The sequence below is a fragment of the Ceratotherium simum genome, chromosome 7 (genome assembly GCF_057802395.1).
Source record: "Ceratotherium simum simum isolate JZ-2026a chromosome 7, ASM5780239v1, whole genome shotgun sequence".
Classification (NCBI taxonomy): domain Eukaryota; kingdom Metazoa; phylum Chordata; class Mammalia; order Perissodactyla; family Rhinocerotidae; genus Ceratotherium; species Ceratotherium simum.
The window spans coordinates 68,869,460-68,889,090 of NC_141906.1; the positions used below are offsets into that span (position 1 = coordinate 68,869,460).

General features: G+C 40.3%; 1 protein-coding gene across 3 annotated transcripts in view; it reads left to right on the forward strand.

Moving 5' to 3' along the window:
* The first annotated feature begins 377 nt into the window (after positions 1 to 377).
* UBE4A (ubiquitination factor E4A) overlaps positions 378 to 19,631 on the forward strand; it is a 34,036-nt gene continuing 14,782 nt past the window's right edge. For 2 of the 3 annotated variants that reach the window (XM_014785114.2, XM_087433775.1), the window contains exons 1-12: positions 378 to 476; positions 5,487 to 5,648; positions 8,813 to 8,986; positions 9,589 to 9,701; positions 10,804 to 10,956; positions 11,998 to 12,157; positions 12,406 to 12,608; positions 12,814 to 13,005; positions 13,935 to 14,268; positions 15,364 to 15,484; positions 17,309 to 17,613; positions 18,916 to 19,048. In XM_014785114.2, the coding sequence (XP_014640600.2) occupies positions 5,528 to 5,648; positions 8,813 to 8,986; positions 9,589 to 9,701; positions 10,804 to 10,956; positions 11,998 to 12,157; positions 12,406 to 12,608; positions 12,814 to 13,005; positions 13,935 to 14,268; positions 15,364 to 15,484; positions 17,309 to 17,613; positions 18,916 to 19,048 (2,009 nt within the window). In that variant the 5' untranslated portion in view covers positions 378 to 476; positions 5,487 to 5,527. Of the gene's footprint in view, positions 477 to 4,344; positions 4,468 to 5,486; positions 5,649 to 8,812; positions 8,987 to 9,588; positions 9,702 to 10,803; positions 10,957 to 11,997; positions 12,158 to 12,405; positions 12,609 to 12,813; positions 13,006 to 13,934; positions 14,269 to 15,363; positions 15,485 to 17,308; positions 17,614 to 18,915; positions 19,049 to 19,631 lie in introns of those variants that run through there. The other variant, XM_087433774.1, reaches the window with a different exon arrangement.

Here is a 19,631-nt window from a genome sequence, read left to right on the forward strand (position 1 = left end):
TTACTGCTGTTGCTGCTTCATACATAATAATCTATGAACAGTAACAGAAGCTGCTTCAAAAAGGCCTAAGATCGGTGGGAAAAATAGGAAGTAGAAGCCCACGAAATTTGCGAGTACTGCCAGGGATCACGAAGTAATATCTGCGATCCACACACCAATTTCCAAGACGCGCCTCTTATCTCACTGAGCTTCAAACTGCCCAGACCCGGGATTACTTGGACCGGCCCCAACTCGATCCCCACGCCACTTTCAGCCACTTCCGCCCTGACCCAACCAGTTTGCGCGTGCGCCATGGGGGTGTTTGCGCGCCAGTTCCCCGCGAGGGGCGACACACCCTGTTTCCGGCGCCCAGATGAGATCCCACAAGGCGGGGCACTTAGTGATGATGTAAGCTCCGGTTGCCGTGCTGAGTCGGAAGTGGGAACCCTTCGGCCCCTGAGACTGTCGTGTCGTCGCTGCTAGCCCTTCAGGCTCTGGTAAGAGAGAAAATAGCTTGAGGGGAGGGGATCGTTGAGTCTGCAATGGCATTTTTTTTCCCTAGTCGAATGCCAGTCCAGGCCTCTGCACTCTTACCTCCTCCAAATTCCTTCTGTGCATTCCTGGCCACTGACCCTCTCCTTCATGAACTTCGACCCTGTCTGATTTGGGAACCCCTTACAGTGCCCCAGCTTCTGGCATCTCTCCCCCTCTTTGCCATTCGCCTCCTGGAAAGGGTCAATACTGGCCGTGCATTATCTTTGACTTCCTCACTCTAGAACGTGCGCAGAGTGGGTGGGTCTCCCTTTTTGCCGCGAATCCCTTATGGGACCTGGAGGGATAAAATATAAAGAGTAAACGACAGATAGCCAGATGCCAAGGAAGACAGAATTAAGCACGAGTTGCAGTAATCAAACCAGTTGAATACATATGGCAAGGTGTTGACATTTCTTAAGGCAAGTGATCAGTTCACCACTCAGAACTCTTCCTGGCACTCTGCTTCATGCTCCCTCAGCAGTTGGGTTTAGAAGACACTTCTAAAATTGAGTACCCACAGTTCAGGAGCTTGTATTTGATGAGTCTTCTTTTTGGGATCACTTTTTCACTCCCAGAGCAAGGATGTGTTTGGTTTCACCACCATGGACTGTTTTGGTCTCATGTGAGAGCCAAGAAGGGGACCCAGGAAGGAATGCTGCCTGCTTTTTGACTTGATGAGATTCTTCTAGCTTGCTGATCTGTTGCCACATTAGAGGGGCCTGAAGGGATTATTGGATGGAACATCCAACAGTGTAAACATTTTTTTTTATTCCTCTTTTGGTTTGATTTATGTATTACTGACCAGGACAGAGACCATACAGAGTATGACTTAATAGAGCTTGATTTTGATAATCCCAGTTTTACAAAGTATTCCAAATATTTCTGTTTAAAAGCAATACCAAGGGGGCCAACCCGGTGGCCTAGCTGTTAAGTTGGCACATTCTGCTTTGGTGGCCCTGGCTTCTCTGGTTTGCATCCCAGTAGCAGACCTAGGCACCACTCATCAAGCCATGCTGTGGCACGCATCTAACATATAAAGTAGTGGAAGATGAGAACGAATGTTAGCCCAGGGCCAGTCTTCCTCAGCAAAAAGAGGAGGATTGGCAACAGATGTTAGCTCACAGCTAATCTTCCTCACCAAAAAAAAAAGCAATACCAAATCTGATGTTAAAACGTTTGTGTGCTCACCTCTTAAGAGCTGACATTGGCTCTTAAGGGATTAGCAGTATTGTTCATAAACAAAAGGTTGAATCAGGGGAGGTTGAGAAAATTTTGTAGGGGTAGAGGTAACAGCTATATAGATGTAGACCCTTGCAGCAAGTATATCAGAGTGTAACTTGTTTTTAAGGAAGACGTATTTAAAAAGAATCAAATCCAGAAGCTTCTAAGGATTGGTGGTTGTACCATCCCAAAGGCTGACAACAGGATAGTGCTGTATCTCCATATGGCAGTTGAAAATAAGAGATTATAAATTCCCAGTGACATTGTTGAATGTTAAAATATCAAGGTTCCATTTTATCAGACTTTTCTTTTGGAGTGGGTGATATCTAGGTACTCTTTTTACATTTGTGAGCCATTGAACAAATCTAAACTGGCATCTCCACAAAGGTTCCCATCAAGTGATCAGTCCTCCCTTTTTCTGTAAAATTTTTCTGTAAATGGTTACACAGTGTTAGCCCTTTTTCTATGAGAATAGTTTGTGCACAGATTTGAAGCTACATATGAAAAAGATGGGCTTAGTGAGGTAGGCAAAAACCTTTTTGTTTTCCAAAAAGACAGCAGAGATGACAACAGAAATTTATTTCCATTCTCTATTCTACACATGCTGAGGTACCAAAAAGCCACAAGTGTCTGGCCCAATAGTGTGACCTTCCACTGCAACCCAAGATAAATCGTAGAGCCCTTACCTTGAAGTAGGATCATGGATGCTGCTGTCCATTACAGGAGGTCAAGAGTGATTACATATAAGATTGAATCATTCAATAAATATTTATTTGTGACCTGGTGATTGTGATGTGTGATGCCAGACACAGAAGTAAAAATAATCAGATAAGAACCTGTACTCAAATTGCTTTAGTCTAGCAAAGTAGAAGATGTGCATTAGGAATACAATGTTGAAAATTACGAATCCTGTTAACATAGATAAAATGTAATGGGAAGGCAGCAGTTTTTTGTTTTTTTGTTTTTTGTTTTTCTTTGGTGAGGAAGATTGGCCCTGAACTAACATTCATTGCCAGTCTTCCTCTTTTTGCTGAGGAAGATTGTCCCTGAGCTAACATCTGTGCCCATCTTCCTCCATTTTGTATATGGGACACTGCCACGGCATGGCATGATGAGCGGTGCATAGGTCTGTACCCGGGATCCAAACCTGTGAACCCCAGGCCACCAAAGCAGAGTGCATGAGCTTAACCTCTATGCCAGCAGGCCCGCCCCCTGAGAAGGCAGCTTTCTTATGTAATGTGACAGTATGGTATTGAGAAGGGAGGAAATAATGCCATTTATGATGATAAATCCTCTTTATCTCTTGATAGTCTTAATAGCCTGTCTGTGTCATAGGTTCTATATTCCTGGCTTTCAGCTTACTTCCTTTCTGCACAGATGGTACAGGTGATGTGTCTCCTTTGTACTAATCTGAACTCTCTTCAGTTGTGTTTTTAAAAACCCATTCAAATTGGCTTATGCAACATAGGGGAATCTATTGGCTTTTATAACTGAAAAGACTTTCTCTTTCCATCTCTCAACTCTATTTTCCTATATGTTGGCTTAGTTTTAGGCGAGGCCTTTTCTAGATGGTGGAAAGATGGCAACTCCAGGTTTATATCGTACCAGCCTAGCAACCCAAGCAGGAAAAGAAAGAGTTCCCTTTTCTGGGGATTCAGCCAAAGGCCTGAAGCTGGTGTTCACTGACTCTCATAGGCCTTGCTAGGGTCTTGTGCCTGGTCCTAAATCAGTCACTTTAGCCAGAGAATGCTTCATTCTTTTTGGCCAGGCCAGATTCATATGCCCATTCCTGGAGCTAGTGGGTGAGGTCATCTCCTTCTGAACACATGGACTGGGAATGGGATGGATCCCCAAAGGAAAAATGTGGAGTGTCTTGTTGAAAAAAGAGGATGTTTCGGAGACAGAAAATAACAAGAACTCACTACACTTTTTGCATTCCTCTGGACTTCATGGTACCTTAGGATAGAGGTAGGGTGGTGGCAGCTGACAACTCTTGGTGCCTCTACATGAATTAGGGATAATAATTAAGTTTATGTAGTGGTTAGGTGGGGAGAAAGTCCTCTCAAGGATTGTTGTTAATTCCAGCACTAAATATGCTGTCTTTCTTTTTTGCATTATTAAGCTCAACTAAACTATACATAGCAAAAAATAAAATACATAGAGCAACTTCCAACAGTTCAGTTCCTTGAAGCAGTAAAGCCCAACACCATGCTGAGAGGAGACTAGACTGTCTGCCTAAGTCATTACAGCTAATTAGCCATTAGCTCGATGCAGAAAACACGACAGAGGAGCATGAAGCAATTGGTGGAGATGCCTCAGAATTGTCAAGAAGTGTTACAGTCTCTCTTCCTCCAAAAAATAAGGGTAACTCTTCCAACTTGCATTAATTAGCTTTTTGTCAGTATGATTCTGTAAGGAGTCTTACCTCAGTAAACTAAAGGTAGACCAAATGTTCTTTTTTTCTCCTTCCCTTATACCCTTGGCCCCACTCCTTGTGAGGCCTCTGTCCTTGTAGCAGTTCAACATCCTTGTAAGCAGAATATTCAAACTTTTTGTCTCTTCCCGCCCTTTTCAAAGTTGTATATCTATGCTGTGATCTTGAAATTTCAGGAAGGGGAGAAAGCCTTTCGGGGAGCTCCGCTCATCCCGTTGTGCCCCTGAGTGCTTGAATGGGGAGATGTAACCAGGAGAGTGCAAATGCAGGTGCAGTCAGCTCCACTAAGTAGCTTGGAGGTATATACCTATTTCCTATTAGACGTTTGACCTGACCATTGGAATTTGTCTTTCTTCAGTATTGTAAAAAAGTCAGATAAACAGTGCAAGTTAAATATAGAATTAAGCAAAGACCATTTAGTTTTTAGTAGAAGAAGTATCAGTCGTTGTAAGCCTAAGAATAGAGATAGATGCTTAATATATATTTAAAACCCACAACGTGCTGCTTATCTGGTTCCCGTCCTGATTTGCCATTCCATGTCTGAGATCTAGGCTTATATTTAGTTTATATGTGGCTGAGGAATTCCCAGCTCCAACCCTAAGCCATAGAAGCCTGAGCAAGCACTGTCTTATGCTCATGGTGAATGAGAACTAATTGGCTGGCCTAGAGATTTATGAGAAATCCGTAGTTCTTGTACTATTTTTAAGTGCCACACTGTTGTTACAATTAGTAGGTGAGTTCCTTCTTTGACTTCAATAATTCTTTCTACTTAACGTATTTTTTAAAGGTATAGCAAATAGAAACATATCAACAAATAAATGCAGTTCCAACTGAATGGTTTTTTTTTTTTTTTTTGGTGAGGAAGATTGGCCCTGGGCTAACATCTGTTGCCAATCTTCCTCTTTTTGCTTGAGGAAGATTATGCCTGAGCTAACATCCGTGCCAGTCTTCCTCTATTTTGTATGTGGGACAGTGCCATAGCACGGCTTCATGAGCAGTGCGTGGGTCTGCGCCCGGGATCCACGAACCGCCAAAGCAGAACAGGCAATCTTAACCACTACGCCACTGGGCTGGCCCCACCAGCTGAACATTTTTAAGCTTTTTGGTTTTTGCTGCCCCCAAATCAGGCCACCTTGTCCAATTGGCAGGTTTGTAACCTTTTTGCCAAAAGTTGAATCTTGGAACAAGAATTGGAAAGTCTTACCCAAAGCCTTTTTAGATGTATTGTGTTCAAGAAATGGGAAAAGAAACAATTTTGTGTATATTACAGCTGTTGTAGTAGCTGCCCTTCTGTGTCTAATACCTGTCCTTTCCGTAGCCCCTCCCCCTAGGTCTGGATGGAGGATACTTTAAAGTGAAATGACAGACCAGGAGAATAACAACAACATCTCAAGTAACCCCTTTGCTGCTCTCTTTGGCTCCCTGGCTGATGCCAAGCAGTTTGCAGCAATCCAAAAAGAGCAGCTGAAGCAGCAATCCGGTAAGTGGAGGAGCCAGTAGCAGCAGATGAGATGACCTGGACGGGGTCTTCCCAAATTAAGTATTCTTTGGGTCCTTAATTGCAATTTAAGTTTGGGACAGAAGTTGTTTTTTGTTTGTTTAGGGCGGAAGTTGTTTTTTTGTTCATTTCTGTTGTTTGTTTTGTTTGGGGTCCTCTCCTCCCTCCTGCATAAAAAGAGACCAGATAACAGGTGGTTCCGTAGTAACAGATGCCAGTCGCGATCCCAAAGCTGTCAGGCTGTTTTATTTTAAAAATCACCTAGTAAAAGCTATTTAAATAAATCTGTTTAACATAGGAAACTGAGGTTGTAGGTGTAGGTATGGAAAGCAAGTCACATGCAACTGTAGAAAGGAGATATGTAAAAAGAAGAATTATAAAAGCTTTTTGGCCTATAGACAAATAAAAAAATTTGTTCTTAAGACTAGCACTTCAGAGTCTTCTCTCAAGCAGAATCCTTCTTCCATTCCACCAAGTGGCATCTTTGGTAGCTATTTTGTACTGCTTTTAGGACAGACTTATAGGAAAATCTGATCCTTGGCCTTAATGTGAAAAAAAATGAGAAAAATATCTCACTAATCAGAAAAATGATTTTCCTCCTCAGGGACCAAAATTAAGATGAAGTCTAGCTTCCTCCTATAAGGAGATTTAGGAAAGGAGAAATCTTTATATTTTACCTTTATTTTGTTTATTTCGAAAGTGTTTAGATGCGTAGCTGAGCTGTGGCCTTGCTCTCTGATTAGGATTGAATAAAAAGGAGGTAAGGGTAAGACAGATAAGTAGTAGACAGGGTGATGGATGAAGCAAGGGAGAAATAAATGTGATGCTGACTTTTTAACGTGATAGAAAGAGGCAGCTCTGAGTCTCAGTTTCTGAAATCTCTCCCAGATTTCTAAGATGCAGGCTCAAAATAGGAAACCTTGGATTAGGAGATTGTGGGCAAGAAAGGAGAGTAAAGAATAGGAAAAATAAGGAAATGAAAAAATATAATTCATGAGTATGTGGTTGAGGGAAATTTTGCTAAATAGATTCTTAGCTCCTATCACTCTTAGAATACAGAGCAGAACTGAACAGTATAGGAGTAGAGTGACAGAATGCTTGTCCTTCTGGCTGTAAAGAGCCATAAGGCTGGCTAGAATTGGGAGATTGCAGGCGCCAAGCAGTGAGGACAAATCAGGTACATGCCCTTCTGTTACAATTTTAGCACCTCATCATCTTAGTTTGTTTACACCGAGTTTGTCGTGCCACCAGGTCTAACCTGTTTTTCACGAGCAGTTAGTACCCTGCCAAAACCTTTGGCCTCCTACATTGAGCTTCATGTTTATTAAACTCACCACACTGAAGCGACTCTTGCTTCTGAGAGTTTTGCTTGGACTTCCAGAATAACCATTTTGCCAGTAGAGAAAAGCAGGTACAGACTCATGTGTGGCTTTTAGTGAACAACACTACTTTTGTACTCATTCAACATGAGTGCCATTCTGAGAGGCACTCTTTTAAGTTGCTTTATGAAAAAGTAAAGGGATTCAATTTCCTTTGAAAAGCAAGCTGAAAAGCAGTGTATATAGTATGATCAGATTTTTTTTTTTAAACTAAAAATCATAGTAATAAACATTAGCACCAGAATAGGGAAAAAAAAATCTGGAACTCTTTGCTAAGTTAAGTGGTTGTCCATAGGGAATTGGTTCAGAGGAGACTTTTTAAATTATATTTTCCAGTTTGGAATTATTAAAACAGATATGTTCTCTCAAAATCAGGAAAAAGCCCTATATTTAAAATAATTAAAGGGATATTGATCTATTAGGTAATTCTTTGTTCACTAGGATTCTTTAGGGCAGATAGTATTGCTGTTTTTGGCAATGTGGAGTATAGTTAATTATGAGTAAAAAGATAAAGCTTTTGCTTTGTAAAATGTGGTAGGATTTGTAGCCAGGGATTTCAGAATCCTGTACTTAAGATGCACCTAGTACAACTCAATAGCAAAAACACAAATAATCCGATTGAAAAACCTGCAGAGGATCTGAATAGACGTTTTTCCAAAGAAGACATACAGATGGCCAACAGGTACATGAAAAGGATCTCAACATCACTAATCATCAGGGAAATGCAAATCAAAACCACAATGAGATATCACCTCATACCTCTTAGAATGGCTTTTAGCAAAAAGACAAGAAATAAATGTTGGTGAAGATGTAGAGAAAAGGGAACCCTTGTGCGCTGCGATGACAATGTAAATTGGTGCAGCCACTATGGAAAATAGTATGGAGGTTCCTCAAAAAATTAAAAACAGAACTACCACATGATCCAGCAGTTCCACTTCTGGGTATATATCCAAAGAAAACAAAAACACTAATTCGAAATGGGTATCTGCACCCCCCTGTTCATTGCAGCATTATTTACAGTTGCCGAGATATGGAAACAACCTAAGTGTCCATTGATAGATGAATGGATAAAGAAGTTGTGGTGTATACATACAACAGAATACTAGCCAGCCATAAAAAAAGAAGGAAATCTTGCCATTTGCGACAACATGGATGGACCTTAAGGGCATTATGCTAAGTGAAATAAGTCAGAGAAAGACAAATACACTATGATCTCACTTATATGTGGAATCTAAAAAAAAACAAACAAAAAAATGAGCTCATAGGTACAGACAACTGGGTGGTGACTGCCAGAGGCAAGGGGTGGATGAAATGGGTGAAGGGGATCAAAAGGTACAAACTTCCAGTTATAAAATAAATGTGTCATGGAGATGTAAGGTACAGCATAGTGACTATAGTTAATATTGTATTGCATATTTAAAAGTTGCTGAAAGAGATCTTAAAAGTTTTCATCACGAGAAGAAAAAAATTTTGTAACTGTATAGTGGCAGATGTTAACTAGACTTACTGTGGTGATCATTTTGTAATATACACAAATATTGAGTCATCATATTGTATACCTGAAACTGAAATAATGTTATATGTCAATTATGCCTCAATTAAAAAAAAAAGATACTGCCTGACTTGAGATATTCACTAATTAGATGACTAACTTGTTTTACATCTGAAATTATCCTCCTCTTGGTTACATTTATCATTTTTGGTAGTATACTTGGTTCTCTCTTAAAGAGAGGTGTGTAACCGTTAATGGCTTACATTTTCTGGCAGATGAACTCCCAGCTAGCCCGGATGACTCGGATAACAGTGTGTCAGAGAGCCTGGATGAATTTGATTACTCTGTGGCCGAGATTAGCCGCTCATTTCGTTCACAGCAGGAAATATGTGAGCAACTCAACATCAATCACATGATCCAAAGGATCTTCCTCATTACTCTGGACAACAGTGAGTTACAGACTTGGACCAGTCTCTTCATTACTCTGCCCTTCCTGCCTGGGCCAGGATCTTGCTCTTAGAAACCTGTTGTATCTCATGGTTAAACAAACCCACTGCACTCCCTGGAACACAGGGTTTATATTTCAGTGAAGCTTTTGGTGTGACCTAAAAACAGTTTTTAGACCAGATACAACTCTCATTTCCATTTTGATATTGACTGGGTCATATAGCTGCTTGCCTTTACTACATTTTAAAAGGGAAATGGGAATGGTAGCCAAATTGATTTTCTTCTCAGAGATGACCTAAATATTTAGATGGAAGCCAAGAGATGTCAGTGTTTTCCCTCTGTGCCCTATCTGTAGTTAAACCCCAAAGTTAGTGCTGATGTCTGGGATTTACTCTTTAAATGTCATGATGTTAGGTTTATAACAGAGCCTATGCTCTTTGGGGGCAAAAAAAGATTTAAATCATTAGATACTGGTTTGTGTGTCAAGATCATTCTGATATTATCTGAGTCATTCTTGGAGTACAAGAGAAGTGCTGTCAAGATCAATTGTATGTATAAGACAGAAGCATTATCCTTAACCTACCAGATTAAAACTATTTCCCAGGTGACCCCAGCTTGAAAAGTGGGAATGGCATCCCCAGCCGTTGTGTATATTTGGAAGAAATGGCAGTAGACCTGGAAGATCAAGACTGGCTTGATATGAACAACGTTGAGCAGGTACCATTCTTACCTTTCTTATGTGTGCCCTCAGCATAAATTAGCTGTGCCGCTGAACTCTGCTCAGCTTTCTCCAACTGTGACTGCTTACCTCTGTCTCTTACACTGTGGCGTTCCTCTTTTGGAATCTTCTCGTCTGCTGTGGCCACATGTCCAAATCTACCCATCCTTTAAGACCGAGTTAAAATGCCATCTTATTTACAAAGCCTTACCAGGTTGGAGTCGTTATTCTCTTCTCTGAGTTCCTAGCGTAATCTCGCTGTGCATCTCTTATGGGAATTGTCACTTTCTCTCTCACATAGTGGCTTTTTTATGTACCTGTCTTATCTCTATTAGACTCTAAGATCTTGAGGGCAAGCCCCATCTCTTTGTTCTGTATATCTTTTCCAAAATCAGTACAGTGCATTTTACCTTATACGTGCCTAATTAACATTAAAGAAATAAAAGTTTGGTAGGGAAGACACTAGACAAGTTGTAGTTTATACATTTAAATTATCTTTATATAAGTCTGAGTGAGGTTAGCAATCACACATAGTAGATTTCCCATATAAGTTTAATCACTGATTCCCAACAATATTTAATAAATATTTTAATGCTTACTCTGTGCTAGCGGCTATACTAGACACTTGAATTTGATTTAGGATAACTTTATATATATACAATTATATTTGTATCTATAATATTTTCTAAAGTATTAAGACACTGGGTCCTTTTTGCCCCTTCACTCTATTTCCTGTGATTCTTGCAATAACCTGTGTCAAAATTACCTTTTACATCTTGATGTTTTAAGATTAATTTTGCAGGGCCGGCCCCGTGGCTTAGCAGTTATGTGCGTGCGCTCCGTTGCTGGCAGCCTGGGTTCGGATCCCGGGCGCACACCGACGCACTGCTTCTCTGGCCACGCTGAGGCCGCATCCCACATACAGCAACTAGAAGGATGTGCAACTATGACATACAACTATCTACTGGGGCTTTGGGGGGAAAATAAATAAATAAATAAAATTAAAAAAAAAAAATACTTTAAAAAAAAAAGAAAAAAAAAAGATTAATTGTGCAATGGTTTTGCAATGGCTTAGTATTTTTTGTTTGTTTTTCTTAATAGGCTGTGTTCGCTCGCTTATTACTTCAAGATCCAGGCAACCACTTGATTAACATGACTTCTTCTACAACGTTGAATCTCTCTGCTGATCGAGATGCAGGGGAGAGGCACATTTTTTATTACCTTTATTCCTGCTTCCAAAGAGCCAAGGAAGAGGTAAAGGAATAATCCCATTGAGTACTATATTGTCTTCTTGGGTATGACTTTAACTTGTAAGCCAGAGAGTTAGATCAATGTCTTTTATATCAGTTTGTATACATCATAGTGTATCTGGAACTGGATATCAGAGGCACTGTAGTTTGTCTTCTGAAGTTTTAGTCTCTCCTTTCTGTGGCTTGGGGTCTACCCCTTTCCCCAATTAACCAATGCCTCCTATTCTCTCTACAAACCTGTTAAAAAATCACACCCTTAAAAAAAGTTGTGATATCCCATTTGCAACAACATGGATGGACCTGGAGGGTATTATGTTAAGTGAAATAAGCCAGACAGAGAAAGACAAACACTGTATGACTTCACTCATATATGGGATATAAAGTAACACACAGAGAGAACAGTTTGGTGATTAGCAGGGGGAAAGGAGTTAGGGGTGGGCACAAGGGGTGAAGGGGTGCATTTATATGGCAACTGACAAATAATAATGTACAACTGAGGGCCGGCCCTGTGGCTTGGTGGTTAAGTGCGCGCGCTGCGATGCTGGTGGCCCGGGTTCGGATCCCGGGTGCGCATCGAGGCACCACTTCTCCGTTCATCCTGAGGCCGAGTCCCACATACAGCAACTAGAAGGATGTGCAGCTACGACACACAACTATCCAATGGGGCTTTGGGGGTAAAAAATAAAAATAAATAAAATCTTAAAAAAAAAAAAAAAAATAATGTACAACTGGAATCTCACAATGTTATAAACTATTATGACATAAATAAAAAAATAAATAAAAGCTAAAAAAAAAAAAGTGTGATAAATTCATTTCCACTGAGATGTAAATAATAGAGTAGGCTAATCTTGGTCACTTCCAGGTTTGGAATTCTAACAGGTAAATGGTTCCTTAAATCAAAGAATGAACTCTCATGAATCTTCAAGCATCCACAGGAAAGCAATATTATTTTGAGACACAATGTCTTTTCCATTCTATCTGCTATGTCCACCCTTGTTTGAGGTCATAGAGCTAGACTCTTCTTTCTTCTTCATGCTGTTTCCAGATTACCAAAGTTCCAGAGAACCTGCTACCCTTTGCAGTGCAGTGCAGGAACCTCACTGTGTCCAATACGCGAACCGTTCTCCTCACCCCGGAGATCTATGTTGACCAAAACATCCATGAGCAACTGGTAGATTTGATGCTGGAAGCCATCCAAGGAGCCCGTGAGTACATAAGCAAGATCTGTGAGCTTCTGTATTTTGATTTCTAAATTTAAAATTCCTCTAATTGCATTAGAAAGCCTCAGAGCCAGTATGGTTCCAGTATAAATTATGGAAGAGAACTCACACCTTGGCCTTTGGCATTGAATACCAGTAGAATTATCAAAAGTTTCAGGAGAGTAAAGAGCCAGTGTGTAAAGACATATAAAAATTCCTGTGGCCTCCTTTCTCTCTTATTTGTCTACGGTTAGATTTTGAAGATGTAGCTGAGTTTCTGGAAGAGGTCATTGAAGCCTTGATATTGGATGAGGAAGTTCGAACATTTCCAGAAGTCATGATTCCAGTGTTTGATATTTTACTGGGCCGAATAAAAGATCTGGAACTCTGCCAGATCCTGCTGCATGCATATCTGGATATTCTTCTCTATTTCACTAGGCAAAAGGATATGGCAAAGGTAGGTCTGAAAGGTGGTGTATATTCAGTTGGGTTGGAGATTTAATACTTGATGCCTGCCTATCCTGAGGGCACTGTAATATTACCTATTGAATAAGAGAAAGATGTATTGGTTGTTGTATAGACTTAACTCTTCGAGGTCCTCTCACTGCATCCCCTTCATCTCACCATACAGACAAATAAGTAGGACTTCTCTTCTCCTACAGGTTTTTGTAGACTACATTCAGCCCAAGGACCCCAGCAATGGGCAGATGTACCAGAAGACTTTGCTGGGAGTAATCCTGAATATCTCCTGCTTATTAAAGACTCCGGGTGTAGTAGAAAATCATGGCTACTTCCTGACTCCATCTCGTTCCAGTCCCCAGGAGATAAAAGTCCAAGAGGCCAACATCCATCAGGTGGAACTGTTTGCCAGTGTATCCCAGCCCCCTGATCTTAGATTAAGCAGAGTTTCCTCAGGAAGCAGATGCAGATAAGGCTGCTTGAGCCTCTTTGGGAAAGCAGATTTATCTGGTTGGCTCTCTACCATAATCATGTAAAGAAATTGCCCTCTTTTTAGCATGCACCAAGAGCAGAGGATAAACCTTTGTGTGGTTTAAGAATAAGCTGCCGCTGTTCTTTGCCCTGTGCTGTAGCACAGCCACTTCCTCTCAACCTGGTTCTTCTGTTCTTCCAAGCTATTTCTTATAACTTTAGCTCCTAAAATCTTCTGACTGAACTCTAGCTTATACACCAGTTTTTTCCCCCTTTCCCTCCTTCCACCTTTGTCTTCTCTATTTGGGCTTCTTAGCATAAATTATAGTAGAGGTCTGGCCAACATGATGCAGTAAATGGTTGAATTGGGAATAGTTTAAATCTCCCATCATCACAACTCTCTAAAGCAGGGGTTGGCAAATTACAGCAATAGCCATATCCAACCTGCCACCTGTTTTTGTAAATAGTTTTATTGAACACAACCATGCCCATTTGTATATGTATTGTTTGTGGCTTCATTTCATGCCACAGTGTTACAGTTGAATAGTTGCTACAGAGACCATATGGCATGCAAAGCCGAAAATATTTATCATCTGGCACTTTGCAGAAAGAGTTTACGGACCCCTACTCTAAAGCTATGTAAATGCTATCAGCAGTTTGGTAGCTTATCAAGAAATCTCTCATAAGTGCCCAGAAATTTTTTTTTTAACTGGAGGATAAGGCACAGGGAAAGTGAGGGAAAATATTAGGATTAGCATATTTTTGGAAATTGCCAGTGGCTAAGGTTTGGGAGTAACAAATATTAGGATTGTGAAACTGGAATGTTCTGTGGTTGTGTTTTCTGATTAAACAGTTCATGGCTCAGTTTCATGAAAAGATCTACCAGATGCTGAAGAACTTACTCCAGCTCTCTCCAGAAACCAAACACTGTATCTTGTCCTGGCTTGGAAACTGTTTGCATGCAAATGCAGGCCGCACCAAGATTTGGGCCAATCAGATGCCAGAAATCTTCTTCCAAATGTATGCCTCGGATGCCTTCTTTCTGAATCTGGGTGCTGCTCTCCTGAAGCTATGCCAGCCATTTTGCAAACCCAGATCCTCTCGGCTCCTTACCTTTAATCCCACTTACTGTGCCCTGAAGGAGTTGAATGATGAAGAAAGAAAAATAAAAAATGTACACATGAGAGGTAGGGGGCAACTGGGCTTCTCAAAACTGTGTGTGTGTGTGTGTGTAACATCTAAGGTATTCACTTCCTTATCCTTTTTCACAAAGGTGTGCTTTCTCAAGGTGAGGCAGAAAGAAGAGCTACCATAAATTTTAAAAAGACAGACTTTAAAAAAAAGTGGTAGCTTTTAGCTGGTGTGCTTCAGTGAGACCTTTTCTCAGAATTTGGCAGCCTTGGGTATTCATTCATTCATTCTTTATAAAAATGAATAAAACACAGCCCCTCCCTTTTTGAACTCAAAGGCTCCAGCAGAAGGCAGATATATTAACATAATCATGATATGGTATAGGGCTAAGCTATGGGAGCACAGAGGAGGGAGTGAGTAATAATTTCTACAGAAGTTGGAGGTCTTCATAGCTGAATCTTGAAAGATGAGTTGGGTTTATCAGACAAAGGAGTGAAAGAGTCCCTTTATACGGAGGGAATAACAAGTATAAAGATACAAAGCTATGGAAAAGCTTGACTGAGGAAAACTGAGAAGCTCAGTGTGGCTAGAGCAAGGGGTAGGTGGGGAAGGGGTATGGGAATTGACAGGAAATGAGTCTGGGGAGGAAGATTAGGGCCAGATTGGAGAAAACTCGAACAATACAGAAAAGTGAAAAGAAGAAAGTCACTCATAATTCTACCAGTGAAAATGCATCACTCTTAATTTTGGTTTATTTCCTCCTAGTTTCATAACTCTTATAATTATAAAAGTAATACATGCTCAAAGCAAATAATCTTAAATACAGAAAAGCACAAAATAGATACAAATGATCCATTATCTATCACTTAGAAAAATCTACAGTGTTATCTATCATTCCTTTTAATTTTTGGTGATTTCTTGGTCAAGCTAAAGAGATTTAACTGCATTTCTGGAGACAGTGAGATGCCAAAAGACATTTTTAGACAAGGGAGTGGTAATGTGACAAGATTTGTTTTTAAGAAGATATTAACTAAAGGAAAAGAAGATATCACTGGTAGCCATATGGAAGTTGAACTAGAGTAAGAGCACACTGGAGACCAAGATAGATGTCTGTGGCAAGCCATTTACTGTTCGTTTTAACTTCTTTTGAGGTTTGGACAAAGAAACCTGTTTGATCCCAGCTGTGCAGGAGCCGAAGTTTCCCCAGAACTACAACCTTGTAACAGAGAACCTTGTCCTGACAGAGTACACCTTGTACTTGGGATTTCATAGGTAACCAACTATTTAGTCGTGTTGATAACCAGAAGGTTGAAAGTGAGTGTTACAGATATAATCTCTCACTTTATTTTGAAGGCTCACATTAGGATCTAGTAGGAAAAGGGCATTATATGCATTTATTTGTGTTTACATGAATTGGCTTTGTCCAAATAACTTGAATTTATTTTTCATTTTTGACCTGTTAAACTTCTTTAAAGACACTAATATTTTTCTTTAACCTTGCAAATTTTTAAATCACTATCTTCCTGTTGTCATCTATGAACATGGAATTGTTTTCATTTAACATTTCACTTTGTGCTCTTACATTTTCATTACTTGTTACTCCTGATGAAAAAAGACCAAGCTTTACTCTATAGTGGAGAGACAAAATTGGCAAAATTAAAGAAATGTTTATAAGAGATTCCAATAAGATCAGTAGGACCACAAAAGATCTATGTATCAAAGATAAAGAGGATTCTAGAAGTGTGAAGATTTGAGAACTAGAGTGTATGACTTCCAAAAATGGTTCTGATTCTGGCTAGCCATGTGTCATTCTATGATTTTTTTTCCCCCTCTGATTTAGCTGAGTCTGACTATAAGTAGAAATAAGAGGAGGAAATGGCTACTCACTCATAGTTATAGTCTATAAGAAGGGATAGCAATTTTTTTTTTTTGAGGAAGATTGGCCCTGTGCTAACATCTGTTGCCAATCTTCCTCATTTTTTTTTTCTCCCCAAAGCCCCAGCACATAGTTGTATATCATAGTTATAGAGTTGTAGCTCTCCTATATGGGATGCTGCCTCAGCATGGTTTGATGAGTGGTGAGTAGGTCCACACCCAGGATCTGAACTGGCAAACCTCGGGCCACCTAATGGGAACGCGCAAATTTAACTGCTACGCCACTGGGCCGGCCCCAAGGATAGCAATTTTTAATGCCTTCTCAGGATACTTTAATTGACACAGCATTTTTCAAAACTCAGCAAATTTCTGGAAAAATGAAATTATATCTTTACTAGAGAGTTTTTTAATCCCTGTCATTGATATTTTAAATGAGACTAGAGATAAAATTCAGTGTATGCTTAACCTGTTCAACTGCCTAGATTCAAACACAAAAATGAATGTCATCTAGTTTCGCAGTATTGGCTCGCTAACCCTAGGCATTATCTACAGGGCCAAGGAAGGTGATTTTTGACTATACACGTAGAGACAACTATTCATAACATTGAGTTATGGGTCTTCCTTTCATTAGAGGACATTTCGCTGATCCTTTGTGAAGAATAATTTAATTTTATATTAAATAACAGAGGACTGGAAGCTGTTCTTAGGTTGCGTCCCAGGTGGCTACTAGTTTATATGTGGTCATTACTAATCTGTAGTCCTTTTTCACCAGCTTTAGTTCTCTACTAACCATAGAAAGACTGTCAATATAACCACATCAAGGTACAATCATTGCACTTATGTAGTGTCAAACTATCCTGCTGGGTTTCTTGTACTTTGCCTAATAGTTATTTATTTTACATAATAACAGCCCAATCTACACTTTGCTCGACCAAGCTACTGTTCTTTGGATGGTGCATTTCAGCTGAAGGCTGCTAACTTTTCATAATTAGCTTCAATAATGTTGAATATTTGGTAACATTTTCCCAGTGCTATGCCCCCACCTCTGTCCTGTCAATCACTTTTGTGAGTGCCTTCTGTGTCATCACAATTGCAGCTCCCTACATTCTCAAAGAGAATACTAGAATAAATAAATGAGGATTTGTTTTTCTAGAACAGTCTGTACTCGACTGTTCTATATGAGCCTCCCTGACCCAGTCTCTTCTGCTTTCTTGGGGGCAGGTTACATGATCAGATGGTAAAAATCAACCAAAATCTGCATCGGCTGCAGGTTGCCTGGCGGGATGCTCAGCAAAGTTCTAGCCCTGCTGCTGACAGCCTCCGTGAGCAGTTTGAACGACTAATGACCATCTATCTTTCCACCAAGACTGCCATGACTGAGCCACAGATGCTTCAAAACTGCCTAAATTTGCAGGTGTCCATGGCTGTTCTACTAGTTCAGCTGGCCATAGGCAATGAGGGCTCACAGCCGATAGAGCTAACTTTTCCTTTGCCAGATGGCTACAGCTCTTTAGCTTATGTGCCAGGTAAGCAGGCTCTCCCTTGGGAACTTCCTATTTATAGCCATCTAAGTTTAACTGGGTCACTTTGGAAGTTTAATCCTCAAAATACCCTTCCTTAATTATCATTCAACTGTTTTTGGAGAAACAACTCAAACTTTTAGATAATATCTGCCATTCAGAGTATTGGGGAACTGATAGCTTGTTCCTCAGCCTTATGCCCCCACTGCTCTGAATATCAGAAAATAGTCTTAAAAGGATTAAGTGCAGTCAGGGTTTTCAGAGTTGTTAGTTTCTATCATTAATATAGTTTGTTGTTCACCTTATAGACTTATCTGTCTAACTGTCCCTGTGCTTTTCTTTTGGAAAAAAATCATCTCCTGTTGGTTAACCCAGAAGGGAGATTATGTATGTGTGTGTATCAGTGAGGGGTCGGCCGATATATACCATCAAATCAGATTCTTAATCACTGAATTCGTCATCTATTGCTGAGTAACAAATTACCCTAAAACATAGCAACATAAAACAACAAACACTCTCTCACATTTCTGTGGGTCAGGAATCCAGGAGCAACTTAGCTGCATGGTTCTGACTCTAGGTCTCTCAGGAGGTTGCAGCCAAGCTGTCAGCCCAGGGCCATAGGAATCTGAAGACTCGACCAGGAATGGAGGATCTGCTTACAAGCCTAGTCATGTGTTGTTGGCAGACCTCAGTTGCTTCCTGGCCTCTTTTCCAGGCCATACAGGTCTCTCCATAGTTCATGATATGGCAGCTGGTTTTCCCCAGAGCAAGTGACCAAAACAGAAGCTGTAGGCTTTAATAACCTAATCATGGAAGTGACATACCGTTGCTTCTGTATGCCTCAGGGTGTATCTTCTACGCAGGAAGAATGTAGGAGGGGACACACAAGGGCAGGAATACCAGGAGGCAAGGACCATCCTGGAGACTGGTGACCACAGTCCTCTAGTGTATTCATCTATATTCAAGATTCTTCTTACATCTAAAGGGTTAAAGCACAGTTATCCTTGAGCATGGAAAAAAAAAAATATATATATATATATATGTATATATCAGTATACTTTCTTAAATTGCACTGGTATGTTACCAATATTTTATGTCACAACTATTCTTAGATTTACTTGGATAAAAATAAAAATTGACTTACATTTAAAGGAGATTCTACATTTATTAATTTATCACCATTCCTAGTACCTATAAGACATTTGGGTTTTTTTAACCATTAAGTCAAGTGAAAGGGAGGAATTTAAATATTGCTTAGTACCAAGAGACAGATGTTTGGCTAATTCCAATGAATATTTTCTTTTTCAGAATTTTTTGCAGATAATCTGGGTGATTTCCTCATTTTTCTACGCCGCTTTGCCGATGACATCTTGGAGACATCAGCAGATTCCCTGGAACATGTCCTTAACTTTATCACCATTTTCACCGGAAGCATAGAAAGGTGAAGTACTGAAAGCTTGGCTCTGTCACTATTTAGAGCTACAAAACATTCAGAAGACTTCTAAACCAAAAACTAAACAAGCCTGAATCATAGGGGGTTGCCCTCAGAAGTTGTGTTAACATTAACGAATCACCTGACCATCCTTATGGGTAGCCAAACATCCCACTCTTGGGAGTCATCATAAACAAAGGACTTTGCCCACAGAGAATCTGAACCTACATATAAGGTACCTGGTGGGAATTCCATTGCTAGTCTCTGGTTAAAATAGTTACCTTTTTTTTTTTTAAAGATTTTATTTATTCATTTTTTTCCCCCCAAAGCCCCAGTAGACAGTTGTATGTCGTAGGTTCACATCCTTCTAGTTGCTGCACGTGGGACTCGGCCTCGCGTTGGACGGAGAAGTGGTGCCTTGGGGCGCGCCCGGGATCCGAACCCGGGCCGCCAGCATCAGAGCGCACGCCCTTAACCGCTAAGCCACGGAGCCGGCCCATAAAATAGTTACCTTAATGCCAGAAACAGTACCAGTGGCAGCCAGGTGCTAATGATCTTCTCATAATTGTATAACAAAGTTTGCTCTTAAAAT